Genomic DNA, 26,271 nt, shown 5'->3' with positions numbered 1-26,271 from the left:
AAAAGACAATAATATATATTATTAACGTAAAGTGAGATATATATATAATATATATATATATATAACAAAATAGGAAAAATTTATTCAGAGAAAGACCTCTGTCAACATGTAAATTGGAGATTTATTCGAATTTCAATATTCTTTATTGATATTAGGGAATCGTACTTGTACGCATATATCAAATTTAAAATCGCTTAACGACTAACTTTAATATGGGCATTTACAAATTCTTCTTCCTTCTCCCTCCTCCCTCTCTATTAAATAAATCAATATAGATTTCTTAATGATAAAATTTAGGAAGATATCTTAGAGAATTAAAGCAGTAATTTACAAAGCACAGTTTTACAAAATTTTACTGTAAAAATAAAGAATGTCTGAATATCAACGGGAAGTTGTATTCGTTCCATGATGTAATAATAAGCGTAAATGGCTAGTTTACATTATGTAATTGGAATATTCGTCAAAAGAAACAGATAACATTAATAATAGATAGTATCTCTAAAGAAATTGTATATAAAGGTATATAAAAGAAAAAACTGATATATAATTTTATATTACCGACAATTTTTACTATAAATAAATAACTTGTACGTTATATTTCTATTCTTTTTTTTTTCTTTTTTTTTTTCTTTTTTAATACATAAAAAATAAATTTAAATTATTAATGCACGTGCACATGAGCGCACAGAAAAGAAATTTATCTTGGACCGTTGACATTAGAAAAATATTGTTTTTCTTATTGTCATAAGTGCGCCAAAATGGAGCACACAAAGTTTGCCTAAAAAAAAAAAAAAAAAAAAAAAAAAAATGGGGACTTTTTTATCGAGCCTCTTGTTCACTTATTATTCAAAAATCCCACGGAGTTGCACGCATAACAAAAAATTAGCTTAGCATTTTATAAAATATAATTTTTTGGCACAGGCATTCAATGCTTCCGACGACGATTGTAAACAATTTATTCGTCATCCTCGTTACGCGTGCACCACGTCGTTAAACATATTACAACGCAATGCGCACCAAAGTGTATTAACGTTTTATTAATAATAAATAAACGTTTCAGTTCTTTCGGATTCTTTCAGTAACATGTATAAGACGATTAAAGATTATTCACCGATATGATTTGATTTATCCAACCGATAAAGGCGGATACTTTAACATAAACACCAGGAACATCCAACCTTCCACAGCCAAAGCCCCACGATACTAAACCTGCTAATTCGTAAAAGCCATCATCCTGGCAAACCAATGGACCTCCTCCATCACCCTATGATGTTCGATGACATCGGATATTAACAGATATATGAAATATATGAATATTATCGTTATATAAAAATATACATAGACACTGTTCAAAAACAATTAGATGAAAACATTATATTGCAGTCATCGACCCGATCAACAAATGACATATTTTCTAAAATTTAAATGCGTACAATGAAACGATGAAAAATCAATTCACAGTTTTCCACAGGGTCACTTCTTTTTTTTTTTTCATTCCGTTTATTTGGTTGCTTGCTATAAAACTAATTAACTAATTGTTTTGAACAGCATATATATCTTATTATGGTAAATCTCATTTAATTAATTAATTAATTATTTAATTGACTGTGTACATACCTGACACGCATCATTACCCTGCTCTCCACCCGCACAAAAGCTACTAGCTGGAAGTATAAAGATTTTTTCCGTCACGGCGTTTACTTTCCTGATACATTCGGCATCACTAACGATCGGTATTTCTGCTTCACGTACTCGAAGAGGAATGGGACCAGCTGTACAGCGTAGATACGATGTTACAAAGATAAATAATAAAAGGAGGGGATGGATAACATCGTGTTTATGTTTTTACCTTCGCCCATGTATCCGTAGCCAGTAACTGTACACCGTTTACCAGCCGTATGACTAACTCCTCTAGCAGGTAAACAAACAAGACAAACTCCGTCCTTTAATTCCGCTTGGCCATATAATTTCAATAGAGCTATATCATTGTCTAAAGTCTGACTATTGTGATTGTGATGAATGTAAGTCGTAGCGACTCTTAACGTTTGCGCACCAGGACTACCATATTTGCGAGTTAAATCGTGATCTCCGACTCTCACATAAATCGCGTCACCGGATCTCACGATACTGTAAATATAATTTACTTTAATTATTTTCGAAGGAGATTCGAATGGAATTATATCGAATCGTTAAGTAATAATAATTATATTAAGTAATAGTAAAGCCAATAAATAATGTCATTAAATATATTTGATACAACGTCGTTTATTTACATATAAATTCTGTCTATATAAAATTTTATTCTATATAAATTTTTATATGAAAATTCTGACATTATTTATTAAACCAACGAGATATAAGAAGTGATATATGTAGAAATGTTTCGACTTACTTTGTAACACAATGCGCTGCTGTCAACACCCATTGAGTACCGATAAGAGCTCCACCACAAAGATACTGATTAAGAGAATTAATAAGAGCAACCTGCCAACACCATTCGTTGGCATCTGCATCTTCCCCTCCAACTACACGAGCCACTCTTTCGGAACTACGAGCTTGAATCGGGCCACGAGAAGTTCCTTTTACACCGCATACATATTTACTGTACACTGGACTCTTCGTAGTCGTCGATATCGTCATCGTCGTCGTTTCGTCTGCGAACAAATTTCCAAGTTTTTGAGAGAACGCTAGAGGAGAAAAAAAAATTCGTTATGAAAGATATGATCGCTTACAAACTGTTGGAGCAAAGACTGTCGTATGTGGTCTAGCCGTAACGATATTGTTGTAAGTATCATTTCTATTAGTCAAAATCGGTTCACTACTATTTCCACCGTGAAGTTCTCTGATTAATGATTTCGGTGCGCAACATTGATGTCCCTGTTTCTTGCACTTGAACAAACTCGTTAATTCTGCATTTCCTATGAACCAGTCGATGAGAGAAAACGAACATTCTTTTTTAATAAGGAACAATGATAAAAATGAAGTTTACTTACTGAAGCAAGTGAAGGATAAGTAGGATACGATGCAAGAACCAGGACACTCCGGACGTGGATCGGGTGGTAAAGTTATGGTGGTTGTTGGTCTCGTAGTAGGTCTCGGTCGTGGTCTTGGAGTCTAATTTGGAAGAAGTCGGTCGATGAGTCTCCTTTTTGAAAAGATCGTTGTCTCTTTAACGCTCGGTTTATAGTACATCTTCCGAGATCTTTACTTGCCTCGACTCTTATCTTCCTTTGGGGAGGAGGGGTTTACCGTAAAAAAGAAATAGAATCACCTGCGGCGGACTTTTCGTGTTGTCACAGCAGATCGATCCAGATTGGCAAGTGGATGTTTTAGCAATAATCACGTTTGGTCGTTCACAGAATGCTGCCATGATTGTCAGCAAGCAGAAACCAGGGCAAGGTGGTAGTTTAGGTTGAGGAGGCGAAGGCCTTGTAGTCGGACGGACGGTCGTCGTTGCTTCCTGAACACGGATCTTGTATAAAACTCGTGTAACTTCGAAATCAAGTAACAAATAAAATTCTTATCAACTGATCTACCTCTTTAACAGGTAATTCGGTAATGCAACAAGATCCATCTCCTGGACAATCAGCTTCTGTATCGATGTTATCACAGAAGAGAGCATATAGGCCGCTGGTACATTCGCCTTTACACGGTTTTCTCAAAGTAGGTTTTGGTCTTGTTTGCATCGTCGTCGTACTCGTTGTTGTCGCAATTGCCGTCGACGGTTGTTTAGTCGACGTCCATGTTGTACTAGTTGTCGTCGTCGTAGCCATTGATGGATTCGTTGAGTGAATACCAGGTCTCGTACTCGTTTGAGAAGACATACCATTTTTGTTAGACGTATTGTTTCGACTTGTGTTTGTTCGATCGATCACCAATAATTCCGCTGGTGGAGAATCACCAAAGGCATCTCTCGTGACGCAACATTTGTGTCCCGACTTGCAGAGAGAGTCTATAGCGAGTATAGCATCGCAATAATCGGCTATCCTTTCCGGCATACATATTCCCGAGCACGTTTTTCCTGTTAATGAACGATAATTGAATGAGAAACGTTTCGAATTCTCTTTCTTCAAGGTGATATTTAAATAAATATTCGACGAAAGAAGAACGTACCTTGAGATTTATCATCTGGCTCGTTTTGCTAGAAAAAGATTTAATTATCTGAACCATTAGGTAACTACGTATGATCGAATATCGTTCTTATCAAAAATAGTATCAGTAAACTCACTTTACTGGCTGTAGTAGAAATCGAGGTAGAGGCGAGCGTAGTGGTCGTTTTCATCGTCGTCGTCGTTGCCGCTGTCGTCATCGTCGTCGTCGTCGTCGGTATCGTCGTCGTTGTCGTCGTTGTCGTCGTCGTCGTCGTCGTCGTAGACGGAGTCGTAGTCGACAAAATTATAGGAGTCGTTGTTTGCTCGACGAGATTTTCATCGGAAGACGACGAAGAAGAAGAATTAACCGGCTCGATGATACAGCATCGCATGCTACTCGTTGGACATTGAACATCTTCGAGTACTTCGTCGCACATCAAGGTTGCAAGTGCATGCACGCAAACACCAGGACAATCTGCACTCTTTGCCGTGCTGGTTATAGAATCCAAGAGACCTACGTTGTTTCAAATGGAATCCTTTTAAAAAGAAAACATTGCTCGGAAAGGATACAAAAGAAAATATAGGAACTATCCATGCTATCGTATCATGTGCTTCCCCTATCCTAAATTCAACGTTAAAGGTAACTGTATATCGGGTGCAGCTGTGTGAACATCAAGAGCCGCGAAGAAATTCCTGCATACGTAATTCTACGATCGGCTTTCAAAGTGGTCAAGGATGACTGAACTTGATCTTGACATTAGATATCGTAGGGAGGAGTTAACGACCAGTTGGGAATTTATTTCCCAATATATTTTATCGATTATCCTATAGTTTACATCGAAATCTATTTTATTAGGAATTCGATCGTTTACTTGGCAAGTACATATATACATATGTATATAATATATATGAAATATATGTATTCTATGTAGGTACATCTTGGGAATGGAATGTCGTACGTGTACTTTAGTGGTATAAGTAAGAAGAGTAACTCGCGTGATCCGTTAAGCGATAGGAGCAACGAGGGAACTTCCGGTCAACTCGTACAATTATGCTGTTAGTTAGCGTGACCAGGAAAAACCTACGTTTTCCTCTTTCTTTAAATCTCCAAATGCTATTCTCATTGACTCACTTCTCAGAAGAAAGACAAAAAGTTCCCGATTAAGAAAGTTAGGAAAAAAATTAGCAAAGATAATTCTCGAGGACGTTTAGTCGTACGTGACGGACGAAAACGGCAAGTAGTATCCGTGATATTCGCACGCAACGTATCGAGGAAAGCCAGTTGGTTTCACTTTGGCAGGCATAACGGCCCAAACAAACATAACGGTAGTTAACGAGCGCTTCGACTCGTCGCGTGTAGCCAAAGACGGCTCTTATACACGTGCCTCTCGTCGTATCTAACGTAATAGTTTTTCGAACTCGACTATGACACACGAATCTCATCGAATATTGGTTTCTTTCGAATCGGGACCATCGTCATCTATCATCGTAACAAGTATCTCTGCTCTTTAATCCTCTAATCTCCAAACTCCATTTTCTTTCGTTCAACTTATCTACTTCTTGCTATTTCTTGAATGAAGAAAAAAGAAAAAAGGAAATAAATAAAGCAGCGTGTAGTTTAAGAACCGTTATCAGTTACAAGAGGGTATCGACTACGAGCTCATTTTATCGTTTATTATTATCGTTCCTAACGTGAGAACGGTAATTACGATACTTGAATAAATTCTTGGAACATCTTTAAGATTTGTTAACATTCCTTCTATTATTTATAATATATTCGTTATCATCGAAGATATGTCCACGTATACCACTCTTTCCATTTGGCAAGCCGTCTTTATACCCGCCAACGAATCGAACGTTATCCGCATAGCACGCTATACCGTTCCTAAGTGGGACAGTCGCATCCTTCCAGATTCTACCTATAAAAGCGTGCGCCGCATACGCGTGCGCGTATGCGAATTTCTATTTCTCGAAACCTCGACTGGTACATATGTGTATCTAGAGGCACTCTGTGCTCGCTTTCTTTCTTTCTTTCTTTCTTTATTTATTTATTTATTTATTTATTTCCTCGATCACCTTTGAATGTTGTCTCATCGTAGGATACGTCGTTATAAATACGTACTATGATCCATGATCTTTAACGTAGGTATTCGTCATTAGAAAAAAAGATTTCTAGTTGTTCCGGATTTGTTACTAATCGCTTTCTTTTCCCGCTTGTAAAAATGAGATCGGATATGACATGTTCCGTGTACGTGAATATGAGCGTACTCTTTGACGAGTATCTCTATTAGAATCTAAAAAAGAAGTAGAAGGAGGCAAGAAGAAAAACGCAAGAAACTTGAATTTACCTGATAAGAAGCTGCCGGCTAAAGAGTCATCGTCTTGAGCATCGACCGATCTTCCAATGAGTATAACGAAAAGGACGATGCCCCTTAGGGCTGCTCTTAGTATCATCTTTGATCTTTCTTCTTCTTCTTCTTCTTCTTTCTTTCTTTTTCTATATCTTCTTTTATTATATATCTCTTCTTTTTTTTCTTTATACTTTCTCTTATCTCTAAAGTATATCCTCTTCTTCTTCTTCTTCTTCTTTCTCTTCTTTTTCTTCTTCTTCGTCAAAAACGTAAAGATTGGTAAGAAAATAGAAATGTTTTTTAATACACTATCGCTAGAGGATGTCACGTGCGTGTAGAATAAACGTTTTATCACGAATAATTCGATGATAAATAATTACAACGCGGTGAGTCTGCATCCGTCGTTTTACCGTCCGATCGACTAACTAACTGACTGACTGACTGACTGACTGATTGGAGCGAAAGAAGAGCGATACCCACTTGTGGGTCAGGGTGCGAACTATCTCTCCTTCTTTCTCCTAATGCCACCGTCTTTGGTACAGTACATGAGAAGGACGATGCCTCTGACCGACCTCAAGGAGTAGTATTCGGAAGAAGGAAAGGAGGGGATAAGGAAGCCTGCGGAGAGAAGAAGGTCAAAGAAGAGCGAAGGAGAAGAGGAAGGAAAGATAAAAAGAGATAGATAGATAGGACGAAAGAGAGAATGGGAGACAGAGAGAGAGAGAGAGAGAGAGAAAGAGAGAGAGAAGTCGGAAGAGAAGGGTAGCTGACAGGGGGCGTCGAACATCTCCCTGGTACTCCTACTTCTTTAATCTATTTTTATAGACTCCTTTAAATGGTGAATCGTTTTATGACGCGTATTTCTTTTTCCTTGTTCCATTTCTTCCATCGATGAGACTCCTACTTTCTTTTTCTTTTAACAATTGAAAAAAAACAATGTGACAATTGTTTTATTTTCTAAAACGAAATGTATTCTCACGATAGTTTATAAATTATCTACGATATTATGGTATCACGTAGATAATGTTTTTATATTCTCGGGATAATACCTATAAAAATAAGAATATTAATTATGTTAGATTTATTGTAATATTTATGATCACGCATTATGCTTTTCACGCAAGTACGTACCTATTTGTTCTTCTCGATTTGAAACTATTTGTTTAATTTGTTTGGAACGTGTTTCTCAAAGTTTTTGCTTTATATTTTGATTTGCTATATTTTAATTTATGTTTGGACTTAAACATGTCCTAAATATAAATATAAATATATATATATATATATATACACAATATAAACGCAAATATATTCATTTAAATTCTACCGCGCGTAATGTGGATAGCCTTACGAGTGTGCGGCAAAGACCTTTCTCTCTTGGCCTTACTATGTTCTTTGAGATACCACTACGTTTACGAAGAAACGTGTCTTTCTTTTTCGTAGCGTGTAACTTCATTGGTACTCAATCTCTTTCACTATTTTTTTCCCCTTCTTTTACCTTCTTTATCGCCACTTTTTGCTTCTCGGTCAGATTCGCCCCTTCCGCTTCCAATTCTTTTGCTCCGCCCATCTGTGTGAACCTCACATCTTGTAGTACATATAATACAATCCACATAATGTGTAATGCGTATAATACACATGTACAAAACTAACGGTACTTTATCCGTAAATGTACCAACATAATACCGTACAATATTTTTCTTCGAAAATTATCATTGCCTATGCAACCTGCATGTTTACTATGAATTTCGTATATATGAGAAAGCGGGGATAATAGTCTACATTTTAATGTACAATAGTATATTAACGTATATAATAAGAAACTAATTGATTATATCTATTTGGAAGATATTTATTATATATCGATGAATATTGATAAATACAGATAGATCTAAACATCGAATAGACTAGTATAGATACTACGACTAGAATAATATAAATAATGTCTATATAATATAGACTACTAAGAGACTAATTGATTATATTTACTATTTTGAAGACATTTATTATATATCAATAAATATTGATAAATATAGATAACATCTAAACATCGAATAGAATAATATAAATAATGTCTATATAATATAGACTACTAATAAGAAACTAATTGATTATATTAACTATTTTGAAGACATTTATTATATATCAATAAATATTGATAAATATAAATAAGATCTAAATATCGAATAGAATAATATAAATTATTTCTATATAATATGGATTACGTCTATCGAATGGAATAATGTGAATTATGATTTTTAATGAAATGCGTAAAACAGATAATTGTTATCTTACAAGCCTATGTAAGATGGATTAAGTAAAGTAAACTTCTCTATAGATTCAATTAACCATAACAGAGGGAGACTTCGCAGATGAGGCATATTATATATTATGAGTGGTTCACTGGTCTCAGCAGGATATATAATATAATGTGTACACTTGTACAAAGGATGATGAGGATTATGAGCAACATGAAATGGGATATATTGCTTCAAATTTTTGATATCTTCTGGATTTGGTTCCCTGTTAAGGATGATTCCATCACCTGCTTTTATCAACTTTATCACTTTTTCCTTCGTTAAATTAATATCGCCGATACGATAAACGACGTTCGCTTGTAGAGAAAGAAAAAAGGAACATCGACTGAACAATCGTGGATTCTGAAAAAAAAAGAAAAATATTTAAAGGACATTAAATATATTAGCCTGTTAAAAAAAAATAATAATAATATATAAATAAAAAATCATCCAATTCACTTGATATTCTTCGTTTTCCCTAGCTCGTTTGGGTACTTCCAAAGTAGGACAACCACTGACTTCAAATAATTCTAATTCTGCCTCACGTATATTCGACAATTCTAAGCTCACTGAAACCCCTATAAAAAAAAATAATTATGAATAAATAAATGTATGAATAAATGAATTGTTTCAATTTATATTATCAATTAATTTTCTTACATTCACTAGTCAGTAACCATTTGCCATTGAGTAAAGCAAGCATAATATCATAGGTAAGATCAGCAATATTTTGTTCATTTACTTCCACTATTATATGAGTTACACATGGCCTAATATATCAGAGTAAATCAAAATAATATTATACATTTATATTTTAGAAAATATAAGAGTTAAATTATTCTGACTTATACATACTTATAGTTACGTATAAATTTTATTTTATGCTTTGCAACTACTCTTTCAAATAATTCTTTGTTTATTTCACTCAAATTTGATAAATATACAATTAAATTATTATTATAGAATGTTTGATCGAAAATACTATTTAACTCATATTCAGTTTCTGTATTAATAGAAGATACATTTATATTTAGCAAAGTTTCCTTCATTTCTTCAGAATAACAATAATCTCTGTAAAAGTGTATGTTATATCTTATTAACTTGGGAACAATCAAATTCTTGAATGTTAGATATATTCTTATAAAAAGAAATAAATACATACATAGGTTTTTTACCATATTGATCATAAACTTCCTTATTAGCATTATATTGAAGTAATAGTTTTACTTCTTCTACTTTATTATTTATCACAGCTTCATGTAAAGCTGTCCTATTTTCTATACCTGGTGAATTAGTAAATGCACCAGCCTTTAATAGTAACTCACATATTTCATAATGACCCAAATTTATACTTTCTTGCTAAGAACAAAATTTTGATAAGTCAATAAATAGAATAATTTTGGTGATTACATTTAAGAAGAAATAAAGCTATATTAAGGAATTTACCAATGGTGACCAGTTAGCATTATCCTTTGTATTTGGATCTGCACCAATTTCAAGAAGAATTTTTACTATTTCTTTTTGTCCCTGTAAAAGAATTAAATATATTTTATGCAAATGTATTAAAACTTATAATTCTTTATATTATAAATATATAAGTAAATATATATATATATATATATATATATATATATATACTTATAAGTAAAATTTATATATACCTTTATGCAAGCTATATGTAAAGGAGTTTCACCCATTGGATTACTTTTATTTATGTTCTTAATATTGTTTTTTAGTAAGTAATTAACAACACTACATTCTTTACTAATAGTATTTTGTATATCAGCAGGTAACGCATCTTCGTTTTGTAAAATATTCCTTATATCAATAAGTGCACTCCATAAATTGCTATTAATAATATATAAAAGAAATTTTTTTTTAATATTAGTATGTGAAAATAATTTCTTATTTCATATAAAATGAACGAATAAATCTTACTTTTCTTCTATTACTTTCGCAATAATGTCACAATCACGTAAAAGACTTAATATTGTATGATCACTGCGTATTTCACTTATTCTAACTGGTATACCACATTGATAACATTTTGAATTATCTATACAGTGTGAACAGAAGAAATGTCCACAAGAGGTATAACTGACTGGATTTATCGGTTTGTTTCCGCTATAAAAAATAAATAAAAATAATAAATAGAAAAAATATTAATATTGTATAATAATATATTCTTTTATAATAAGTGTAAATTGATTACCATTTTCTACATATTAGGGTCTTCGCAAAATTTTTCAAACTCTCGCGAGTATTTGTCCACGAGACTTCCATTTTAATATTTCTTGTTAAAAGAATGAAGCAAGAAAATATTAAATCGTTAGTTCAAGCACGTATATATGACAATATAATTCAAACAGTATAATAGAGAAATCTTAAAATAACTTCCGTAATTGATTCGTATTCTACTTTTTTCATTAATATAGGCAGTAAATATTTTAAAAAAACGTATTAAGAAACCATTATCAAAATCTAACTTTCGTATGCTATCGATTAAATGAACATGATTCCAGTGACTGACCGCATAGGTGCGCACTACGAGCTATAACGTACATAAGTACGTAGTGTATCGTATAGTCTATGGTTAATGGATTTCGAAAGTAAAAAACAAAGTTGTATTATCAATTTTAAGGTTATACGAGGATTTAACAAAAATTATTGACGTTGCAGTAATATTGAAATACTAAATAAATTAAACATCAGTTAATATTGATTGATACTTCTAAACTAACGGTAGATAATATGATCTTATAGAAATCCAAATAATAATACAAATCCAAAATAATAGATATGAACCGACATATAAATATTTTTTGTTTAAAAAAATTAAATATTTGTTTTACGTTAAGCCTATGTAAAATTTACCTTCTGTAAAAAATATGTGTTAAAGAATTTTGAAACATTAAAATATGAATTACTTTACACGATGTCCTGGTATCTATTGTGGAAAAGAATTATTAGTAAATGGAAATTGGAGTGACTGTGGTGCGTGTCCTCGTGGATATAGGACGAATCTTTCTTCCTCTTGTGTTCCTTGTGAAGATACGCCTATGTTTTATGATTGGTTATACCTTGGATTCATGGCATTGCTAGCGTTAGTTTTACATTGGTTTTGCATTGATGGCGTTTCGATGAGACGAAATATACCTAAAGAAGTCATAGCACTGCATCTATCTGCATTATTTGAAGTTTTGAGTGCATCCCTCATTACTTTACAATTAACTGATCCTATTGGTACATTTGAAATAAGATCTTGTAGAACACGTCGTCTTTCAGACTGGTATACACTACTACATAATCCTAGTCCAAACTATGAAACAACTTTACATTGTACTCAAGAAGCAGTATATCCTTTGTTAGTAACATTTTAATTACATATTTTAATCTTTCAATGAGATTTCTTTCATCAAGAATTATTTATGTACATATAAATTAATTTATATCTTATTATCTTTTAGATATACCATGGTTTTTGTTTTTTATGCTCTTGGCATAGTTATTATGCTGATTCTAAGGCCAATGATAGCAAAAAAATTCTTACCAAAACATGGAAAATTTTCAATATATGCTGCCCTATATTTCTATCCTATTTTAGCACTTTTACATGCTGTTGGAGGAGGTCTTATATGTAAATAAAGAATAAATCATTGTCTTTTCTAGTGAATTAGTAAAATATTTAATATTATATATTTTGCAGATTACTCATTTCCTTATATCACTATTATTTTGTCAGTTTTATCAAATGCAGCACATTTTGCTTTCAAATTAAATCAGGTAAACAACTTTATATACTTTTTTATCTACTTTGATAATCATATATTGATATATATTTTATTGATACTAATCTATTCATTTTTTACAGACCATGAAATCTCTATTACTTAGCTCAGTTTCAGATGTGAAAAATGTAATAGTAATACTTGGTCATTGGTTGTTACATGGTTATGGAGTAGTAGCTGTTGCTACGTTACGTGGTATTAGTATTCATCCAGCAATGCTTGTCTTGGTTCCTTTACCTGCATTGTTTTATATTTTCACAGCAAGATTTACTGATCCACATAAACTTGATATACAATAAAAAATATATGCTTTAACTATTAAGTGAAACAATATTAATCCTAGGTGTAAATATCTTTTTTTTTTTTGATTATCAAACAGTCTCTTATTTTTCTAGAATTTGATATCTCAATTTTATTTATAATTATTTGTTAATATGTTATTATTGACTATTTGAAATTGCTTTTTTCATTAAGCTAAAATTTTGTATATATACAAAAATAAAGTAATAAGATAAAGTTGCTGTATAATTAGTTTTAAAGCAAATTTTTTTGTTGAATAAAGACTTACCGTGTATCATTCGTCAATAATTTAAATTTCCACTTGACACTTTTTAAATATACATATGAAAATAAAAGTTGGATTCTACTTAATTATTTTTAAGTAATATTAAATAATTCTTATGAAATTTCTTAAAATAGAGTTAAAAAAATATACAACTCTTTAATACTTTGCCACGCTTTTTAATGATATATCAGTCGTAATTAACATCAAGCAAATCATTTGCATAAAACAAATAATTACGTTCATATATAGATAATGAGCGAGTTTAAATGCATAATATTACTCTACATCATCCTTAGGTACAAAAGTTAGAATCAATGTACTCTTAGGTAATATAGGTATCATATTTGAAGGTAGCTTTGTTCTGAAAAATCAATGAATAAATTAGTACTGTTTTGTAAGATTTTGTTTTAGAATATTATTTAGATTACGTATACTTACTTTAAAGCATCTCCATCTTGAGCATAATTAGGACTATATGCAAGTATGGTTACTTCTTCTGATATTCCAGGTATAGATGATAAATCTATAATTGTAGGATATTCTTCACTCTGATATGCTACTAGATATCCTGGATTACCACTTTTTAACCTAAAAATTCATTAAAAAATAGAACTGATGTTCATAAAAATTTAATAATCTTTTGATTACATTAACCAACTCATGCATGTTACTATTAAACTAAATAAATCAAAATTCCATATATTAGATAAAAGATCTACTGGAAATTACATGCAGAGAAATGCAAACAGTATGTTAGTGAACTCACCAACTCCTGTGACACATAGAAGGAAACATGAAACAAGGTAAATTAATCTTTGGTTAGTTTATTATATGAAGGTATTATCAGTTATATCAATGTAAAGAATAAATTTGGACATAATAATTGAACTTTAAATGGATCAATTTGTGTTATGTCACCATGTGAATACAACCAATTGCTCTATTCTTTGTAGATTTATTAAGTAGTTATTTTTAATATTACTATTATTTGTTAATAATTTATCACTAAACATTTAACCATTTTATATATATATATTAGATAAGTATAAAATATGAGAATATTGACATATATTAAATAATTATCTAAAAAGATCTTACCTTGTATAAACAAAAACACTTCCATTTACGACTCTAGGATCAGTTTCTCCATAAAGAAACGTCGCACTTGTTCGAGCTTTAGCTAATATTGCAAATGCATTTTTAGCAGATAATGTATCATTTAATCTAAGAATAGGTGTTCCTGGTAAAAGCATAGACATTAATGTTATGCTATCAGCTATATCACCTGCCATTCGTTGTCTTAAACTATATTGTTCTCCATTTATCTATAATAAATAAATATTAATGTATTTTCTTAGAAACAAAAAAAAAAAAAAGCATTTATGTCAGATATATTTCTGTTTATTTTAACAATGCTTACATCCCATCCAGGCCAAGATGAAATAGTTATCCATTGTTTAATACCTTTATACAAAGTAGTTGCATTTATGCTAGCATTTGCTGTTGTTAAAAATTGAGAACTTTGTGGAAGACTAATTAATGCCTTCTTTTCATTATAAACTTCTAAGATATCTGCTCCAATATCATCTTGTAATGCAAATAAGCTGTGGACATTTTATTGGAAATTCATCATATGAAATATATATAATATTATATGAATATATTTCTTTTCGTTTTTAAATATTAAATATAATTACCCTTGTCCTTTAGTTTCATTGTAAACTATTTCTTGCCATTTTGTTAAAACTATTGCATTTTCTGATCGATCTCGAGTGTATACATGTACCAATGATTGATAATTATCAATCTCAGTTGGTATTGTACTCAGAGATTCGTCCCGCAAAGTAGAATCTTCTGTCAGATATTGAGTATTTGCCAATCGAAAACCACTAATTCCCAATTTTAACCAATGTTTCAAAATATCCTATATAATACAATAGTAAAATAAATTTATGTTACACATATTAATTCACCCAAGATCGTTTGCCAATTAAAAAAATAACTTACTCCAAATTCTTGTACCACAGTTGGGTTATAAAAGTTTAGATCTGGCTGAGTTTTATTAAATTGATGAAGATAATATTGACCTCTTTGTTCATTCCATTCCCAGGCAGATCCTCCATTGACACTTAACTATGTTAAAATAAATTGTTATGAAACTATAAAGATTTTTGTACAATTAAATATTCTTTATCCAAAAAGTATTCAAATAACCATATATAGAAAGAATATGTTTACAAAACATTCATAGGTATGTATAGCATTCAAATGATTACAAGAATGTTAAATATAATACCCAATTATTAGGAGGTTGCCTTCTACCATCAGAAGTAGTTTTTCCATCTGCCCAAATATAGTAATCTGTGTAAGGATCTTTAGTGTTAACAGATTGTTCGAACCAAGAGTGTTTCATAGAAGAATGATTAGGATCTAATTCCAAAATAAGATATTGATCTCTTTCCTTTGCAGCTTTAACAAGATCTTCTAGATCACCCATATCACCTACTTGTGGATCTAATTCCATGAAATTATCCGTATGCCCTAAATACCATAAGTAATAATACAAATATAGATAAAAACCTATGTTATATATTTTTAATTGAATATCAATAACAAACATCATTTAGTAGTTGTTTTTGTTTATACCTTCTAAACTTCCTTTCATTATTGATGGTAAACAAATTGCTTTTATATGTTGTTCCTTTAATTCATCCAGAAGAGATTTAAAACCTTTTAAATCTTTGCTAGGTGTATCAGAAAATTGTAATCGAACAATAGGACTTTCTTCCCACCATTTTTTAGGCTTTGGTGCTACGCACTTTGGTGCCATTACAATAATAGCTATAGCACCAGCAAGCATAGCGATCCATAATACCCAAAAACTAATGAATAAAAACCATCTTAAACGAACCCAAAATGGATCATTAGCAAATTTCATCAATTCTTCCTTCCCCATTCCAGAAAGTGTCTGTTTAGCAGTTTCAATATCGATTTTTGCATCTCCATTTTCCGATATAAATTTAACCTATAAACGAAAAATATTTTCATTTTCATGCAAGAATGACAAAAATGATAAATTGTTAATTCAAATATATTTCACTAAGTGTAAGTATGACGTAACTTCGAAAATTTCTTGCTTCTCGTTTTATTGCTTTGCAAAATTAAACAATCTCATTTATAGATAATTATTGGTTTTAACGAATTATTTCGAAAGATAGTATTCCATTCGATAAAATAGATTTAAAAAATACGGGGTATGACGCAATCAGAAAAAGATTTTCAATTTTATGAAAGAAGGCTAATACGTATAATAAAGAAAGAAGAATATCTTCGTAATTCTCTATCCATGACGATATTGCGAGTACGTCATGGTAAAAACCGTGTTAGAAAATCCATACTTTCCTACATGAATTTCATCTGAATTTCTTCGAAATACAAAGAAACGTTGTATTATAAAAATATATCTATACGTTATCGTAAACAGAAAAAAAAAAGAATTATTCTGCAGTTTATCCTCATCTCTCGGAGATTAATTTTTGTAACCACCTTATGTTACACATCGCGTCGACATAATATATAAATGAACAATTTCTCGATTTTTGATCTTTAATAAAAAAAAAATACGCGTGAAAGCAACAACAAATCCGTACCAAATTCGTAAAGTAAGGAATAAAAAAGAATAAAATAAAAAAGATGGCGTCAATATATAATACCTCTGTGGCATCTTTAGTAGGCGATATTTTACTCTCGTCCGTAAGCATTCTCTCCTTCGTTCCATCGTCCAGATCACTTTCTCCCCCATTTTGTTTTCCCATGGTTAACAATTCGTGAGATTTTAATTGTTGATCAAAGGAAACCGGAGTACTCCCATCCGACTCAGACTTGTACGTTGGAACGACTGAAGATGGTCGAGACGATTCTTTCATTTCGTCGTTATCTAAATCCTGTCTCCCACTCTCCATAGCTACGAAACGATTCTTTCAAGGACGTAGTGTATGTATATCGTAGAACGTAAACGAACTCGTCTATTTAAACAGAATTCTTTGTCTACACTGTACTTACCCCAAACTTTCGCTGTCTCTCTTATTTCGCGTAGCTCAACTCAAACTCGCAATTCGATCTACAAAATTCGTATTATTATTGCATTTATAAAGAAAAATGAACGAAAACGAAATAATAAATAAAATGTTGGTCCTTTTACAGATTGTTTTTCAGGATAGAAACAATAAAAAATTATCTAGGTCTATCGATCAAATGAATAGAAATTTCTAACGTACTTAGTGCTTACACCACCAGCAGCATCCACTCGCAGTCCTCGAATGAGATCAAAAGACACGTTCGCGCAACTCTATGTCGTCAAAAATTCAACGATTTTTTTCCCGAGTCTTTCTTTCACTTTTGACCTCTACATTAGTACTAATACAAATTTAATCGAGATATGGAACACGATGTGATCACGTACGATCGCAGGGCTGGCATATTCTTTTATTGTGCATTTTTTTTTTTTTCAGTTTTTTTTTTTCCCCCACTATTCGAAGGATAAAAATTTTGAAAATTTGAAAAGAAAATTTCTTCTTCGCTTGTTAATTTAATTTTTCGTCGTTAAAAATTTCTTTCTTTTTTATATTGCTATTGAATATATAATGATATAGGTCAAAAATTCAAATGAAAAAAATTCAATAATTTTATTGACTCGGGGTTTTACGATGACTAGTTCCGGTACTTTATTCCGGTACGTTGCTCTGATTTCGACTCATAAATTCGTGTCATACTACATACTATGTTGCATTTATCGATTTTTATCGAAACGACTGCTTCAAACATATTATAAAAAGGCGCCACATTTGACTTTTTTTTTTTTTTTTTTTTTTAAACGAGATTCGTGATAAGATTACAAAAATGTTGTATATAAAATCATATATAAATAAACTGATCCTGGGAAAAATTATAATAAGTTAAGAAGGATTAAGATTATATATATATATATATATATATATATATATATATATATATAAAACGTATCGATTTAATGTAATAATTATTTTATTATTCTGTATTTATTTATAGATATCTTTGACTGTCATTATACGTTAACATTTGATTTATTTTTGTATTTAATCCGATCGCATATATCAAGGATTTAACCTCCTAGCGATTATAGTATCGTGCTTCCTACTTATAGTATGAAAAAAAAGTTAATCACTGTAACAGTCTTGTATTCTTGATGTCTTTGTTTCTTTTAATAAATCTTTGACTGGAATATTGACATCTTTTGTTACCACGTATTTCACTGATCAAGTTTCACTCAAATACTTCGTTGTTATTAGATAATTCTTTTCGATCAACGATTATACGTAATACATTAAAAATTTTTTATACGTATAATATATGTATAAGCCTTTTGAAAATATTTCTCTTCATCTTCTTATCTACTATCCGTTTTATAAATAATTCCAAAATCTTTCGAATTATTTCCCGCGTGTGCGAGTGTATTTAGTTTTCTTTATTCGGAGATTTCGAGACATTAATTTAAATATTCAAGAAACTTGTTACGTTTCGTTTAATATTTCTTATCGAATTAGGACATGTCGGTAATAAGAAACAGCAATACATTAATATAGAAGTTACGAGAGCTAATAAAAGTGCTATCCAGAACATCCAAAATAAACATAATCGTGTTTTCATCCAAGAAGGTGTAACGTTATAATTGTTCGGCCGGTCTGAAAAGGAAAATAATTCTTTATTATTAATATTATTATTATTAGTATTTACATTCGCAAAATAAACAAGTACTATCGTAATTGCGAAAGATATAGTAAATGAAATGTGTTTACTAAGTTTAAAAAAAAAAAAAAAAAAAAAAGAAAAAAAAGAGCGATCGACTGACGTACCTTTTAATTTTGATTGTTTGACAATGTTTATATTTATACTATCGTAAAGCTGTTTGTAATAACAAAAATAAATCTTTTCGTCGTTTTCCATTCTTTTATACTTTTAGTTTCGATGTTTCTCCGTAGGATTACAGCAACGAACTAACAACACAAGACGAATTATATATATATATATATATATATATATATATATATATGTACATACATACGTATACGTTATTGGCCAGGTTATTAGTACGAGAATACTGACTGGATAAACTTAGTATGTTAAATGCGTATGTACATAGATGTGTATATATACATTTATACATTTATTGAACTAGTATATAGAAATCTTCACCTTATTAGAAGAAGGTTGTATAAATGTAAGTACGTACATTGAAAAATTTCATTCATTCGGGATAACAAACGATTTATTATTATAGATAATACATGCCATGGCCGATTTTCGTAAGTATCCAATTAACACGAATGACGTATTTTTGTTGTAGCCAATTTTCATTGTTTTCTTGTAAATACACAGATAAGTTAGTAAACGATCACTCGTGTTTACCTCTTTAACGATCCATTATCCTCAGAAAAGAAATATTCTTAGTCGGGAAACGAATCTTTGTGAGATTAAACATTTATGCGCTTGTCAAGTTTATTACTTCGTCAAATTGTTTTTTCCGACAAAATTCTAATTTTATCAAAATTGAGTTCACTGTTATTGCATCTGTTAGAATACTTGATAAAGAATTATTTTAGACGACTTAAAAAAAAATCTTCATAACTATTACTCTTCGCGATAATGCACGATAAACTTGCTTGCTCTCTTCTAAACGAACGTATATCTTCAACTGTTTTATCGTATTGTTAATGCTCTTGTATACGTTGGATGATGAAGTCAATTTATAAATCACAGCTGAATCTTCTTTTATTAACTCGATATGATTCATCTTATAGTGGATTGTGTCTCGTTGACTTGGAAACGTTTAAATATTAAGAAATTATAAGTTTGAATGTTTAGAATCGTAAGAAAACAGTATTATGTTTGATTTTTTTTTTATTAAGTATTGTTATAAGATAATTTAAAACGCAGATAATACTATAACAATAAAACTTGTACTGAATATCAAGATAAATTTAGAAGTACTGGATATTTCTGAACTGTTTGGCTTTTTCGTTGAGCTTACTCTATTATCTTCTGATGAACTTGTAGACGAAATTATATTTGGTTGAGTTGAAGTGGATTGCATGTTGGTTGTAGATATACTAGATTCTGTTGTACCATTTGTAATTATGGAAGATGTAACAGTACTTGTAACAGTTGATGTAACAGTATTAATTGTGGAAGTATTCTCTTCTGTGGAAGATTTAGTAGATATAGTAGACGTAACAGAACTATTAGTAGCAGGAATAGTAGAAATAGTAGACGTAATAGAACTATTAGTAGCAGGAATAGTAGAAATAGTAGACGTAATAGAACTATTAGAAGCAGGAATAGTAGAAATAGTAGACACAATAGTTGTAGTAGATGTAATAGATGGAGTAGATGTAGTTGAAGTTGTACTCTTTAATGTTTCCTTTCCTTTTAATACTAATGCAGCATTTGCAGTAAGCATAATATTATTTTTTGGTACAGTGTCTCTGAAAAAATAAGTTTACATTATATATTTCAATAAACTATTTATAAATATTGTTCTTTGTTCTATATACTCACGTAGTATAGATGGCATTACTTGAATATATTACAATTTCTAAATTGTCATCTATATCTGGATATAGAGATGCCAGATTTATTTGTTCTTGACGAATCCATAGATTTACAATAACGATATATACAGGATGATCTTGCAATGATCTGCATATAAATATATATTATGAAGTAGAATTCATACATGAATATATATATATATAATATGTGTGTGTGTGTATGTCCTTAATAATTTTGAATAGACAAACCGTTTTAAAATAAGTACGTTGTTGTTATTTGTAGATTTAAGTTCGTAGTCTCCATGAGTAAAAACAATTTCTTTTCTAATTTCGGCTAGTCTTTTATAGGTTTTTAAGTTGCTGTGTTCTTGGGCTTTTTGATATTCCACATTTCTAGTGATGTATTCAGGATGTACAGGAAGATATGTTGTTTTATTTGTGGAGAAACCAGCAGATACTTTTTCATTCCATTGCATAGGTGTCCTTGCTGGATCTCTAGAAAAACTTTCGTATGTGTCCTTTGTCCGAGTACAACCCATTGGATCAATCGTTTTATCCCATTGAATTTTTAAATCTAACATTGCTATCTCTTCACCATAATACGTATATGCTTGTCCAGGTAAAAGTAAACTAAGCATATGAAGTCCATCTACACGATTTAATCCAATTCTCGTTGGAACTCTCGAGAAATCGTGATTAGTTAGCTACAATGATATAAAACTTATTTTCTAAATTATAATTAAAACTATTTTATAGTTTATAATCAATTATTTTCCTTACCATCCAATTTGTGCTTGCATTTTCTGGTAAAATTTGAAACCAGTCATCTATTACATTTTTTATATAATCAGCATCTGTATTATTGTGAATAGGATTGATGAAGAGTGTATTAGTAGGTGGAATTCCTTCGTGTGTAGCATTACCGTAATAAGCTATAAGATTATGATTAGAATCATATGTTTCGGCTATTAACAATCTGAAAAATAAATTTGTGATTATATTAGGATTAAATCGCTTTGAGATAAACTGAGTGAAAAGGGAACACAACTTACTTTGAAGTTGCATTATTCTTTTCTATCCAGTTGTTGATATAAGCACGAAATACATAAAGAAGTTCAATGCTTTCTTTAAGTCCAGAAGTATAATTACCACTTCCCACAAATGGTTCATTTCGTAATGCTTTATCTTCAAAAAAATATGGTACTGAGTTAATACGGAAACCATCTACATGTCTCTCTAACCAGATTTTCAAAATATTCTGTTACATGAAGAAATATCATTTATTATTTACTTGTAAAGTGAACAGTTTTACTTGATCATGCCATGTAAATAATGTTATGTTTTTACCATACCAATAATTCCTTAATGACATTTTCATTTCGTAAATTAAGATCTGGTTGTTTCTCGTGAAATTTATGATAATACCATTGTTTTCTAACATCATTCCAAGTCCATGCTGATCCTTCCTTTTCTTTATCATAAGTGCTTACCTAGTTAAGCAATATTATCCTGTTATCTGTTTGTTATTTTACAGTATTATTTCTAAATAATTTATTTGAACTATACTTACCCAATTATTAGGTGGTATCTCATTACCTTTCTCATCTACAGATCCATTTGCCCAAATATAGTAATCATTATAAGGCTTAAAATTTTGCATAGATAATAAAAACCATCGATGTTCGTCGCTAGAATGATTTGGTATTATGTCTAGCATGACCTTCAATTCTAAAAGATAGTTTAAAAATGTTCATTATATAGTAAAAATGAAGAGATTTATCATGCACATGTATATCTCAAGAAAAATAAAATAAGATAGAAACATACCACGTTTGTGTGCTTCTTCTATCAATGTATAAAACTCTGTAATATTTCCAAATAAAGGATTTATATCTATATAATCAGAAACATCATATCCACTATCTATTAGAGGAGATGCATAAATTGGATTAAGCCATATTGTTTCGACTCCAAGTTCTTTAATATAATCAAGTCTATTAATAATGCCTGTAACATAAAAAATTATTTATAATATATTCGTAATACATAATCGCTTTGTGAAATTTCTATAAATAGAATTTCGAAAAGTGTATTGGTTAAAGTTCATCTTTTTAAAATTTCGCGCCTAAATTAACTAGGAAGAAAAGGAAGCAATATGGCCGGTGATGGATGGATCCGTTATTGAAGCTCTTGAAGAATTTGCAGGATAAAATCGATAAAAGAGAATCTTTTTGTTAGGAGTGGTAATTATAGAAACTGATATTCATTTTATTACAATACGTAGGTTTTGAATCATAGGTTTCTTAAAGGATAAAAGTTTTTTTATTGTATAAATTTCGTCGGTCAATGATACAAAAGATTTTATTTGAAATTCATTTGATATATAATATATAACGGTAAAATAAAAAGAAGTAGGACTTAATAAATCAAATTATGAATAATATTCGTACATTCGAAATTTTTAATAACGTATACATACCTACATACGAACATACGTACATACGTACATACATACGTACATACATACGTACATACGTACGTGTGTATATGTTGTATATCGTACATATATACTTTAAGATGTGTTTCATTTTAAGAATGAAATTTATAAATTAAAAGAAAAACCGCGAACTTTTATGACTCGATATATAAACCTAATGCATACATATGTATATTCATGGTAAAGTCCTTTAAGAATAAAAAATTCGTTTACCCAATAATAATTACTGAAAATAAATATAGCTCGAACATTTAAATTTATTTAAGTATTTTTCGACTATTGATGATTTATTATATCACTGCGAGACTTCAAAGTGACAACATCTTTATCTTGTAAGAATTACGCATATAATACAGATGATAATTTTAGTAAGAATGTGTACATGCAAGCTCATATATCGAGATTCAAATAATTGATATATTGCTTGTTTTATAAACATTACTAATAATTATTTTTATCAATATAAATGTTATTGAATTGTTTAATTACAAATTTAGATTTAATAATATATAATAATTAGTACATCGTTATAAAACGATTGATTCTTCGATAGAAGATAGATCATAAAAAGTTTCTTTTGTCGGTAAGGTAGAGCTCGTCATTAGGAAAATAAGTGGAGGCGCTGAAATCGGTCATTTTTACTATGTCGATAAAAAGTTGATCACAACAAAGATTTCTTTGATAATATACATTCGAAATTAAATTAATTATAACGTTTTTTCTTTTTCTTTTTTTTCAGATTCAGCAGATTTCGAAAGAAGGTTACTTCATCTTTTTATTTGTAGTTCCTTCGATATGAAAGTTTCGAGTACGGTAAGAAAGACTTATATTTGCTTTAGAAATATATGGGTCATAATTTTTTTTAATTCGTAAACCGAAAAATTTTTCCATTGTGGAAAAAATAATATACATATATCACGTATATAACATACATACCTTTCAAATCGCCTTCGCCATCGCCATCGCTATCTTGAAATCCTCTTGGCCAGATTTGATAGACGAGCGTTGTTTCCCACCATTCTTTATCTGAGAGATCGACGCATTCTATTTCTCTTGTCAAAACTCCCAAGAGTAAAATAAAGCGTAATATCATGCACATTGAGTACGACATAGTTATAGTTTCTTGTAGGATTGACGTGAAATTTGTCTGTATATGAAATGTTTTTCTGCTTTTCTTTTTTTTTTTTTTATTTTTTTTTCCACACACAAATTATCGATTTTTTATCGGACGTTATCGTTCTGATCTTCGAGTTCTAATCATCGATGGACTGCTTTGTAACCTGTCTGTAACACGAAAAATGGATTTTCCTTCTTTTTTTTTTTTTTCGATATTAGAGATTATTTATCGATGAAACCAATATACTGTGGTACATACATATGTACCTATGTATTTTTATTTAAAACGCGAAATCGTTGAGAATATTTCAGTGCTTGAGAAAAGAAAAACGAAAGACACGTGTTATTAGGTATCAATCTTAATGCATCATTTAAATAATGACAAACATCGATTAGATTTTTATAATAGAATGAAACTAATTAATTCGTTATATCGTTTATATAGATCTAAAAAGATTCTCTTGGGTCTCTTTAATATCAAGCTGTTCAAAATTACCGAATTTAATTTTCAAATTTACTGTAGTTTCATAACTCTCTATAAGTTTAAAAGTATAGGTGTAATAAAATCAAGAATATATCAGGTCGAGGGAAACTTTTTATCTGGAATTCAATCCGTAATCGTATATCGCCGACAGAATGATTAGTTTATCTTGCTTATTACTTATTTATTACTTCATATTTCCAATGATATGACAAATATATTTTTTATATCAGAATAATAGAAAAGCATGCAAATTAGATCGTTAAAAGTTATATGAATAGACAAGGATATAACAATGAGTTATTTATCCATATGAATTTTTAATGTTTTAAAAACATTTTATTTTTGTTTTATTTGATTATCGTTATAATAACGTTAAATCTTGCATTTATATTTATTAATGAATATGTAAGGATATAGCAATAGAATAACTTTATATTTAAATTATTAATATCTCAAAAACATCCTATTTTTATTCTATACGATTATCATTATACGAATAATATTTAGTTAAACATTTTTCAATTTTAACTAGATAGAGAGTTAGGAGCAATAAACGGTAGTAAAAAAGCAAGCATATAAGATGACACGCTTGTTAAGACGAAGTTCACTTGGCATTCTCGATCTTGGCATTCTTCCTAAGTCGTTTTGACGCAAACGATTCTGCTCTATTCTCATTCGAGCACGATGTCATGCGATAATAGCTTTACACAAAAATATTTTTCTTCCTTCGAAGTCGACAATAATTCATTTACATATTTCGACATGTATATTACAATGTATTCACAAAATGAAATACGATTGAAATTTCACTTACCTTGAGAATTTCAAAATGACGTTTAGTTGGGACAGTTTGAAATTATTAGAAATAATAGTCATTTCACTTGAATCAATTTCAGTTATTAAATTATTTCATCACCGAACACGTATCAAAGAAGAAAAACTTTTTTTTTATATTTTAGATCGCGTTTTATACATCACGTTTGCTTATATATATATATATATATATATATATATATATATATATACATATAAAAAAAAGAAAGAAAAAACAACAAGAAAAAAACAGAAAATAATATTCGATATTGACGTAATTAGCAGCAAGCCAGTAACGTTAATGAAGATGAAATTGATCGTCGTTCTTTGTCGGGTGACGCTCGAGTTCTCCCCACCAAATGATTTTTGACAATCGTATCTATCGAAAAGGTTTCAACGTTGAGCGATTGTATTGGTACGAATTAATAGATAACTTTTATTTTTTTTCAAGCTATAGATGATTCTATCATATCTATATCCAATTCATGATTTTACTTTGTATGAAATACATGTAAACGCGTATAGAATATATCACTTTATTCTCAAATTTCACGAACAGACACATCATTACGCGCATTTTGTACCGTTAGCCAATTACCAGATTTACGTCATGAGTTAATTTTGTATTTTATCGTACCTGTATGGACGTCTGATATCGTATATCTGTTTTCTATCTTTTAGCTTAG

The 26,271-nt window shown here is 30.3% G+C and overlaps 5 protein-coding genes and 1 long non-coding RNA gene across 9 annotated transcripts in view; 2 read left to right on the top strand and 4 right to left on the bottom strand.

Moving 5' to 3' along the window:
- Nucleotides 1–623: 623 nt before the first annotated feature.
- LOC122632983 (protein masquerade-like) lies at nt 624–6,598 on the bottom strand. Its single transcript, XM_043820345.1, has 11 exons — nt 6,440–6,598; nt 4,229–4,605; nt 4,114–4,141; nt 3,537–4,021; nt 3,272–3,460; nt 2,994–3,114; nt 2,733–2,918; nt 2,393–2,654; nt 1,850–2,127; nt 1,618–1,772; nt 624–1,264 (listed from the first exon to the last, which is right to left on the bottom strand). The coding sequence occupies exons 1-11, from the start codon at nt 6,543–6,545 to the stop codon at nt 1,097–1,099; spliced, it is 2,355 nt and encodes a 784-aa protein (XP_043676280.1). The 5' UTR covers nt 6,546–6,598; the 3' UTR covers nt 624–1,096.
- Nucleotides 6,599–8,533: 1,935 nt separating this feature from the next.
- Nucleotides 8,534–11,260, bottom strand: LOC122627734 (BRCA1-associated RING domain protein 1-like). 2 transcript variants are annotated; one of them, XM_043809149.1, is made up of 9 exons: nt 10,949–11,260; nt 10,675–10,860; nt 10,398–10,584; nt 10,183–10,263; nt 9,899–10,095; nt 9,592–9,807; nt 9,397–9,506; nt 9,196–9,314; nt 8,535–9,099 (listed from the first exon to the last, which is right to left on the bottom strand). In XM_043809149.1, exons 1-9 carry the CDS (start codon nt 11,017–11,019, stop codon nt 8,731–8,733), a joined length of 1,536 nt encoding a protein of 511 aa, XP_043665084.1. In that variant the 5' UTR covers nt 11,020–11,260; the 3' UTR covers nt 8,535–8,730. The 2 variants fall into 2 exon arrangements, with proteins under 2 accessions (XP_043665095.1, XP_043665084.1); XM_043809160.1 differs by lacking the exon at nt 9,592–9,807 and having other exon boundaries at nt 8,534–9,099.
- Nucleotides 11,261–11,322: 62 nt separating this feature from the next.
- LOC122627737 (JNK1/MAPK8-associated membrane protein) lies at nt 11,323–12,846 on the top strand. The gene is made up of 4 exons (XM_043809175.1): nt 11,323–12,100; nt 12,204–12,373; nt 12,443–12,519; nt 12,608–12,846. Exons 1-4 carry the CDS (start codon nt 11,655–11,657, stop codon nt 12,821–12,823), a joined length of 909 nt encoding a protein of 302 aa, XP_043665110.1. The 5' UTR covers nt 11,323–11,654; the 3' UTR covers nt 12,824–12,846.
- A 398-nt stretch (nt 12,847–13,244) lies between these two features.
- LOC122627729 (neutral and basic amino acid transport protein rBAT) lies at nt 13,245–17,051 on the bottom strand. 2 transcript variants are annotated; one of them, XM_043809123.1, is made up of 10 exons: nt 16,803–17,051; nt 15,736–16,114; nt 15,386–15,630; nt 15,097–15,222; nt 14,787–15,013; nt 14,510–14,693; nt 14,188–14,414; nt 13,856–13,861; nt 13,528–13,677; nt 13,245–13,450 (listed from the first exon to the last, which is right to left on the bottom strand). In XM_043809123.1, the coding sequence occupies exons 1-10, from the start codon at nt 17,049–17,051 to the stop codon at nt 13,366–13,368; spliced, it is 1,878 nt and encodes a 625-aa protein (XP_043665058.1). In that variant the 3' UTR covers nt 13,245–13,365. The 2 variants fall into 2 exon arrangements, with proteins under 2 accessions (XP_043665058.1, XP_043665069.1); XM_043809134.1 differs by lacking the exon at nt 13,856–13,861.
- Nucleotides 17,052–19,198: 2,147 nt separating this feature from the next.
- The window catches only part of LOC122631085, a 91,580-nt gene continuing 84,507 nt past the window's right edge, over nt 19,199–26,271 (top strand). Inside the window, exons 1-2 of the long non-coding RNA XR_006327616.1 lie at nt 19,199–19,430; nt 23,912–23,985. This is a non-coding gene — a long non-coding RNA (uncharacterized LOC122631085). The remainder of the gene's footprint in view (nt 19,431–23,911; nt 23,986–26,271) is intronic.
- Nucleotides 20,008–25,769, bottom strand: LOC122631038 (maltase A3-like). Of its 2 annotated transcripts, XM_043816235.1 has the most exons (11): nt 25,587–25,769; nt 24,109–24,456; nt 22,503–22,682; nt 22,246–22,403; nt 22,028–22,165; nt 21,728–21,933; nt 21,456–21,651; nt 20,925–21,379; nt 20,683–20,823; nt 20,406–20,609; nt 20,008–20,363 (listed from the first exon to the last, which is right to left on the bottom strand). In XM_043816235.1, exons 2-11 carry the CDS (start codon nt 24,281–24,283, stop codon nt 20,051–20,053), a joined length of 2,166 nt encoding a protein of 721 aa, XP_043672170.1. In that variant the 5' UTR covers nt 24,284–24,456; nt 25,587–25,769; the 3' UTR covers nt 20,008–20,050. The 2 variants fall into 2 exon arrangements, with proteins under 2 accessions (XP_043672170.1, XP_043672161.1); XM_043816226.1 differs by having other exon boundaries at nt 20,008–20,609.

This window comes from Vespula pensylvanica, chromosome 1 (assembly GCF_014466175.1).
Source record: "Vespula pensylvanica isolate Volc-1 chromosome 1, ASM1446617v1, whole genome shotgun sequence".
Lineage (NCBI taxonomy): Eukaryota > Metazoa > Arthropoda > Insecta > Hymenoptera > Vespidae > Vespula > Vespula pensylvanica.
This window is presented reverse-complemented; position numbering and strand designations above follow the sequence as displayed.

What these genes read in the sequence shown, in the direction of transcription:
- LOC122627734 (XM_043809149.1), bottom strand. Translation starts at nt 11,019, where the DNA reads ATGGAAGTCTCGTGGACAAATACTCGCGAGAGTTTGAAAAATTTTGCG. An exon ending in TACATATAGCTTGCATAAAG is followed by an intron (nt 10,264 to 10,397) that starts GTATATATAAAT and finishes ATTCTTTTACAG; the next exon opens with GGACAAAAAGAAATAGTAAA. An exon ending in ATGGTTACTGACTAGTGAAT is followed by an intron (nt 9,315 to 9,396) that starts GTAAGAAAATTA and finishes TTTTTTTTATAG; the next exon opens with GGGTTTCAGTGAGCTTAGAA.
- LOC122631038 (XM_043816226.1), bottom strand. Translation starts at nt 24,283, where the DNA reads ATGTCGTACTCAATGTGCATGATATTACGCTTTATTTTACTCTTGGGA. An exon ending in ATGCAAGCACAAATTGGATG is followed by an intron (nt 21,380 to 21,455) that starts GTAAGGAAAATA and finishes ATATCATTGTAG; the next exon opens with CTAACTAATCACGATTTCTC. An exon ending in AACGTACTTATTTTAAAACG is followed by an intron (nt 20,824 to 20,924) that starts GTTTGTCTATTC and finishes ATTTATATGCAG; the next exon opens with ATCATTGCAAGATCATCCTG.
- LOC122627729 (XM_043809123.1), bottom strand. Translation starts at nt 17,051, where the DNA reads ATGGAGAGTGGGAGACAGGATTTAGATAACGACGAAATGAAAGAATCG. An exon ending in CTACTAAAGATGCCACAGAG is followed by an intron (nt 16,115 to 16,802) that starts GTATTATATATT and finishes TTTCGTTTATAG; the next exon opens with GTTAAATTTATATCGGAAAA. An exon ending in CTGTGGTACAAGAATTTGGA is followed by an intron (nt 15,014 to 15,096) that starts GTAAGTTATTTT and finishes TGTATTATATAG; the next exon opens with GATATTTTGAAACATTGGTT.
- LOC122632983 (XM_043820345.1), bottom strand. Translation starts at nt 6,545, where the DNA reads ATGATACTAAGAGCAGCCCTAAGGGGCATCGTCCTTTTCGTTATACTC. An exon ending in GCCAGATGATAAATCTCAAG is followed by an intron (nt 4,022 to 4,113) that starts GTACGTTCTTCT and finishes GTTCATTAACAG; the next exon opens with GAAAAACGTGCTCGGGAATA. An exon ending in ACACGAAAAGTCCGCCGCAG is followed by an intron (nt 3,115 to 3,271) that starts GTGATTCTATTT and finishes CTTCCAAATTAG; the next exon opens with ACTCCAAGACCACGACCGAG.
- LOC122627737 (XM_043809175.1), top strand. Translation starts at nt 11,655, where the DNA reads ATGAATTACTTTACACGATGTCCTGGTATCTATTGTGGAAAAGAATTA. An exon ending in CAAGAAGCAGTATATCCTTT is followed by an intron (nt 12,101 to 12,203) that starts GTTAGTAACATT and finishes ATTATCTTTTAG; the next exon opens with ATATACCATGGTTTTTGTTT. An exon ending in TGTTGGAGGAGGTCTTATAT is followed by an intron (nt 12,374 to 12,442) that starts GTAAATAAAGAA and finishes TATATTTTGCAG; the next exon opens with ATTACTCATTTCCTTATATC.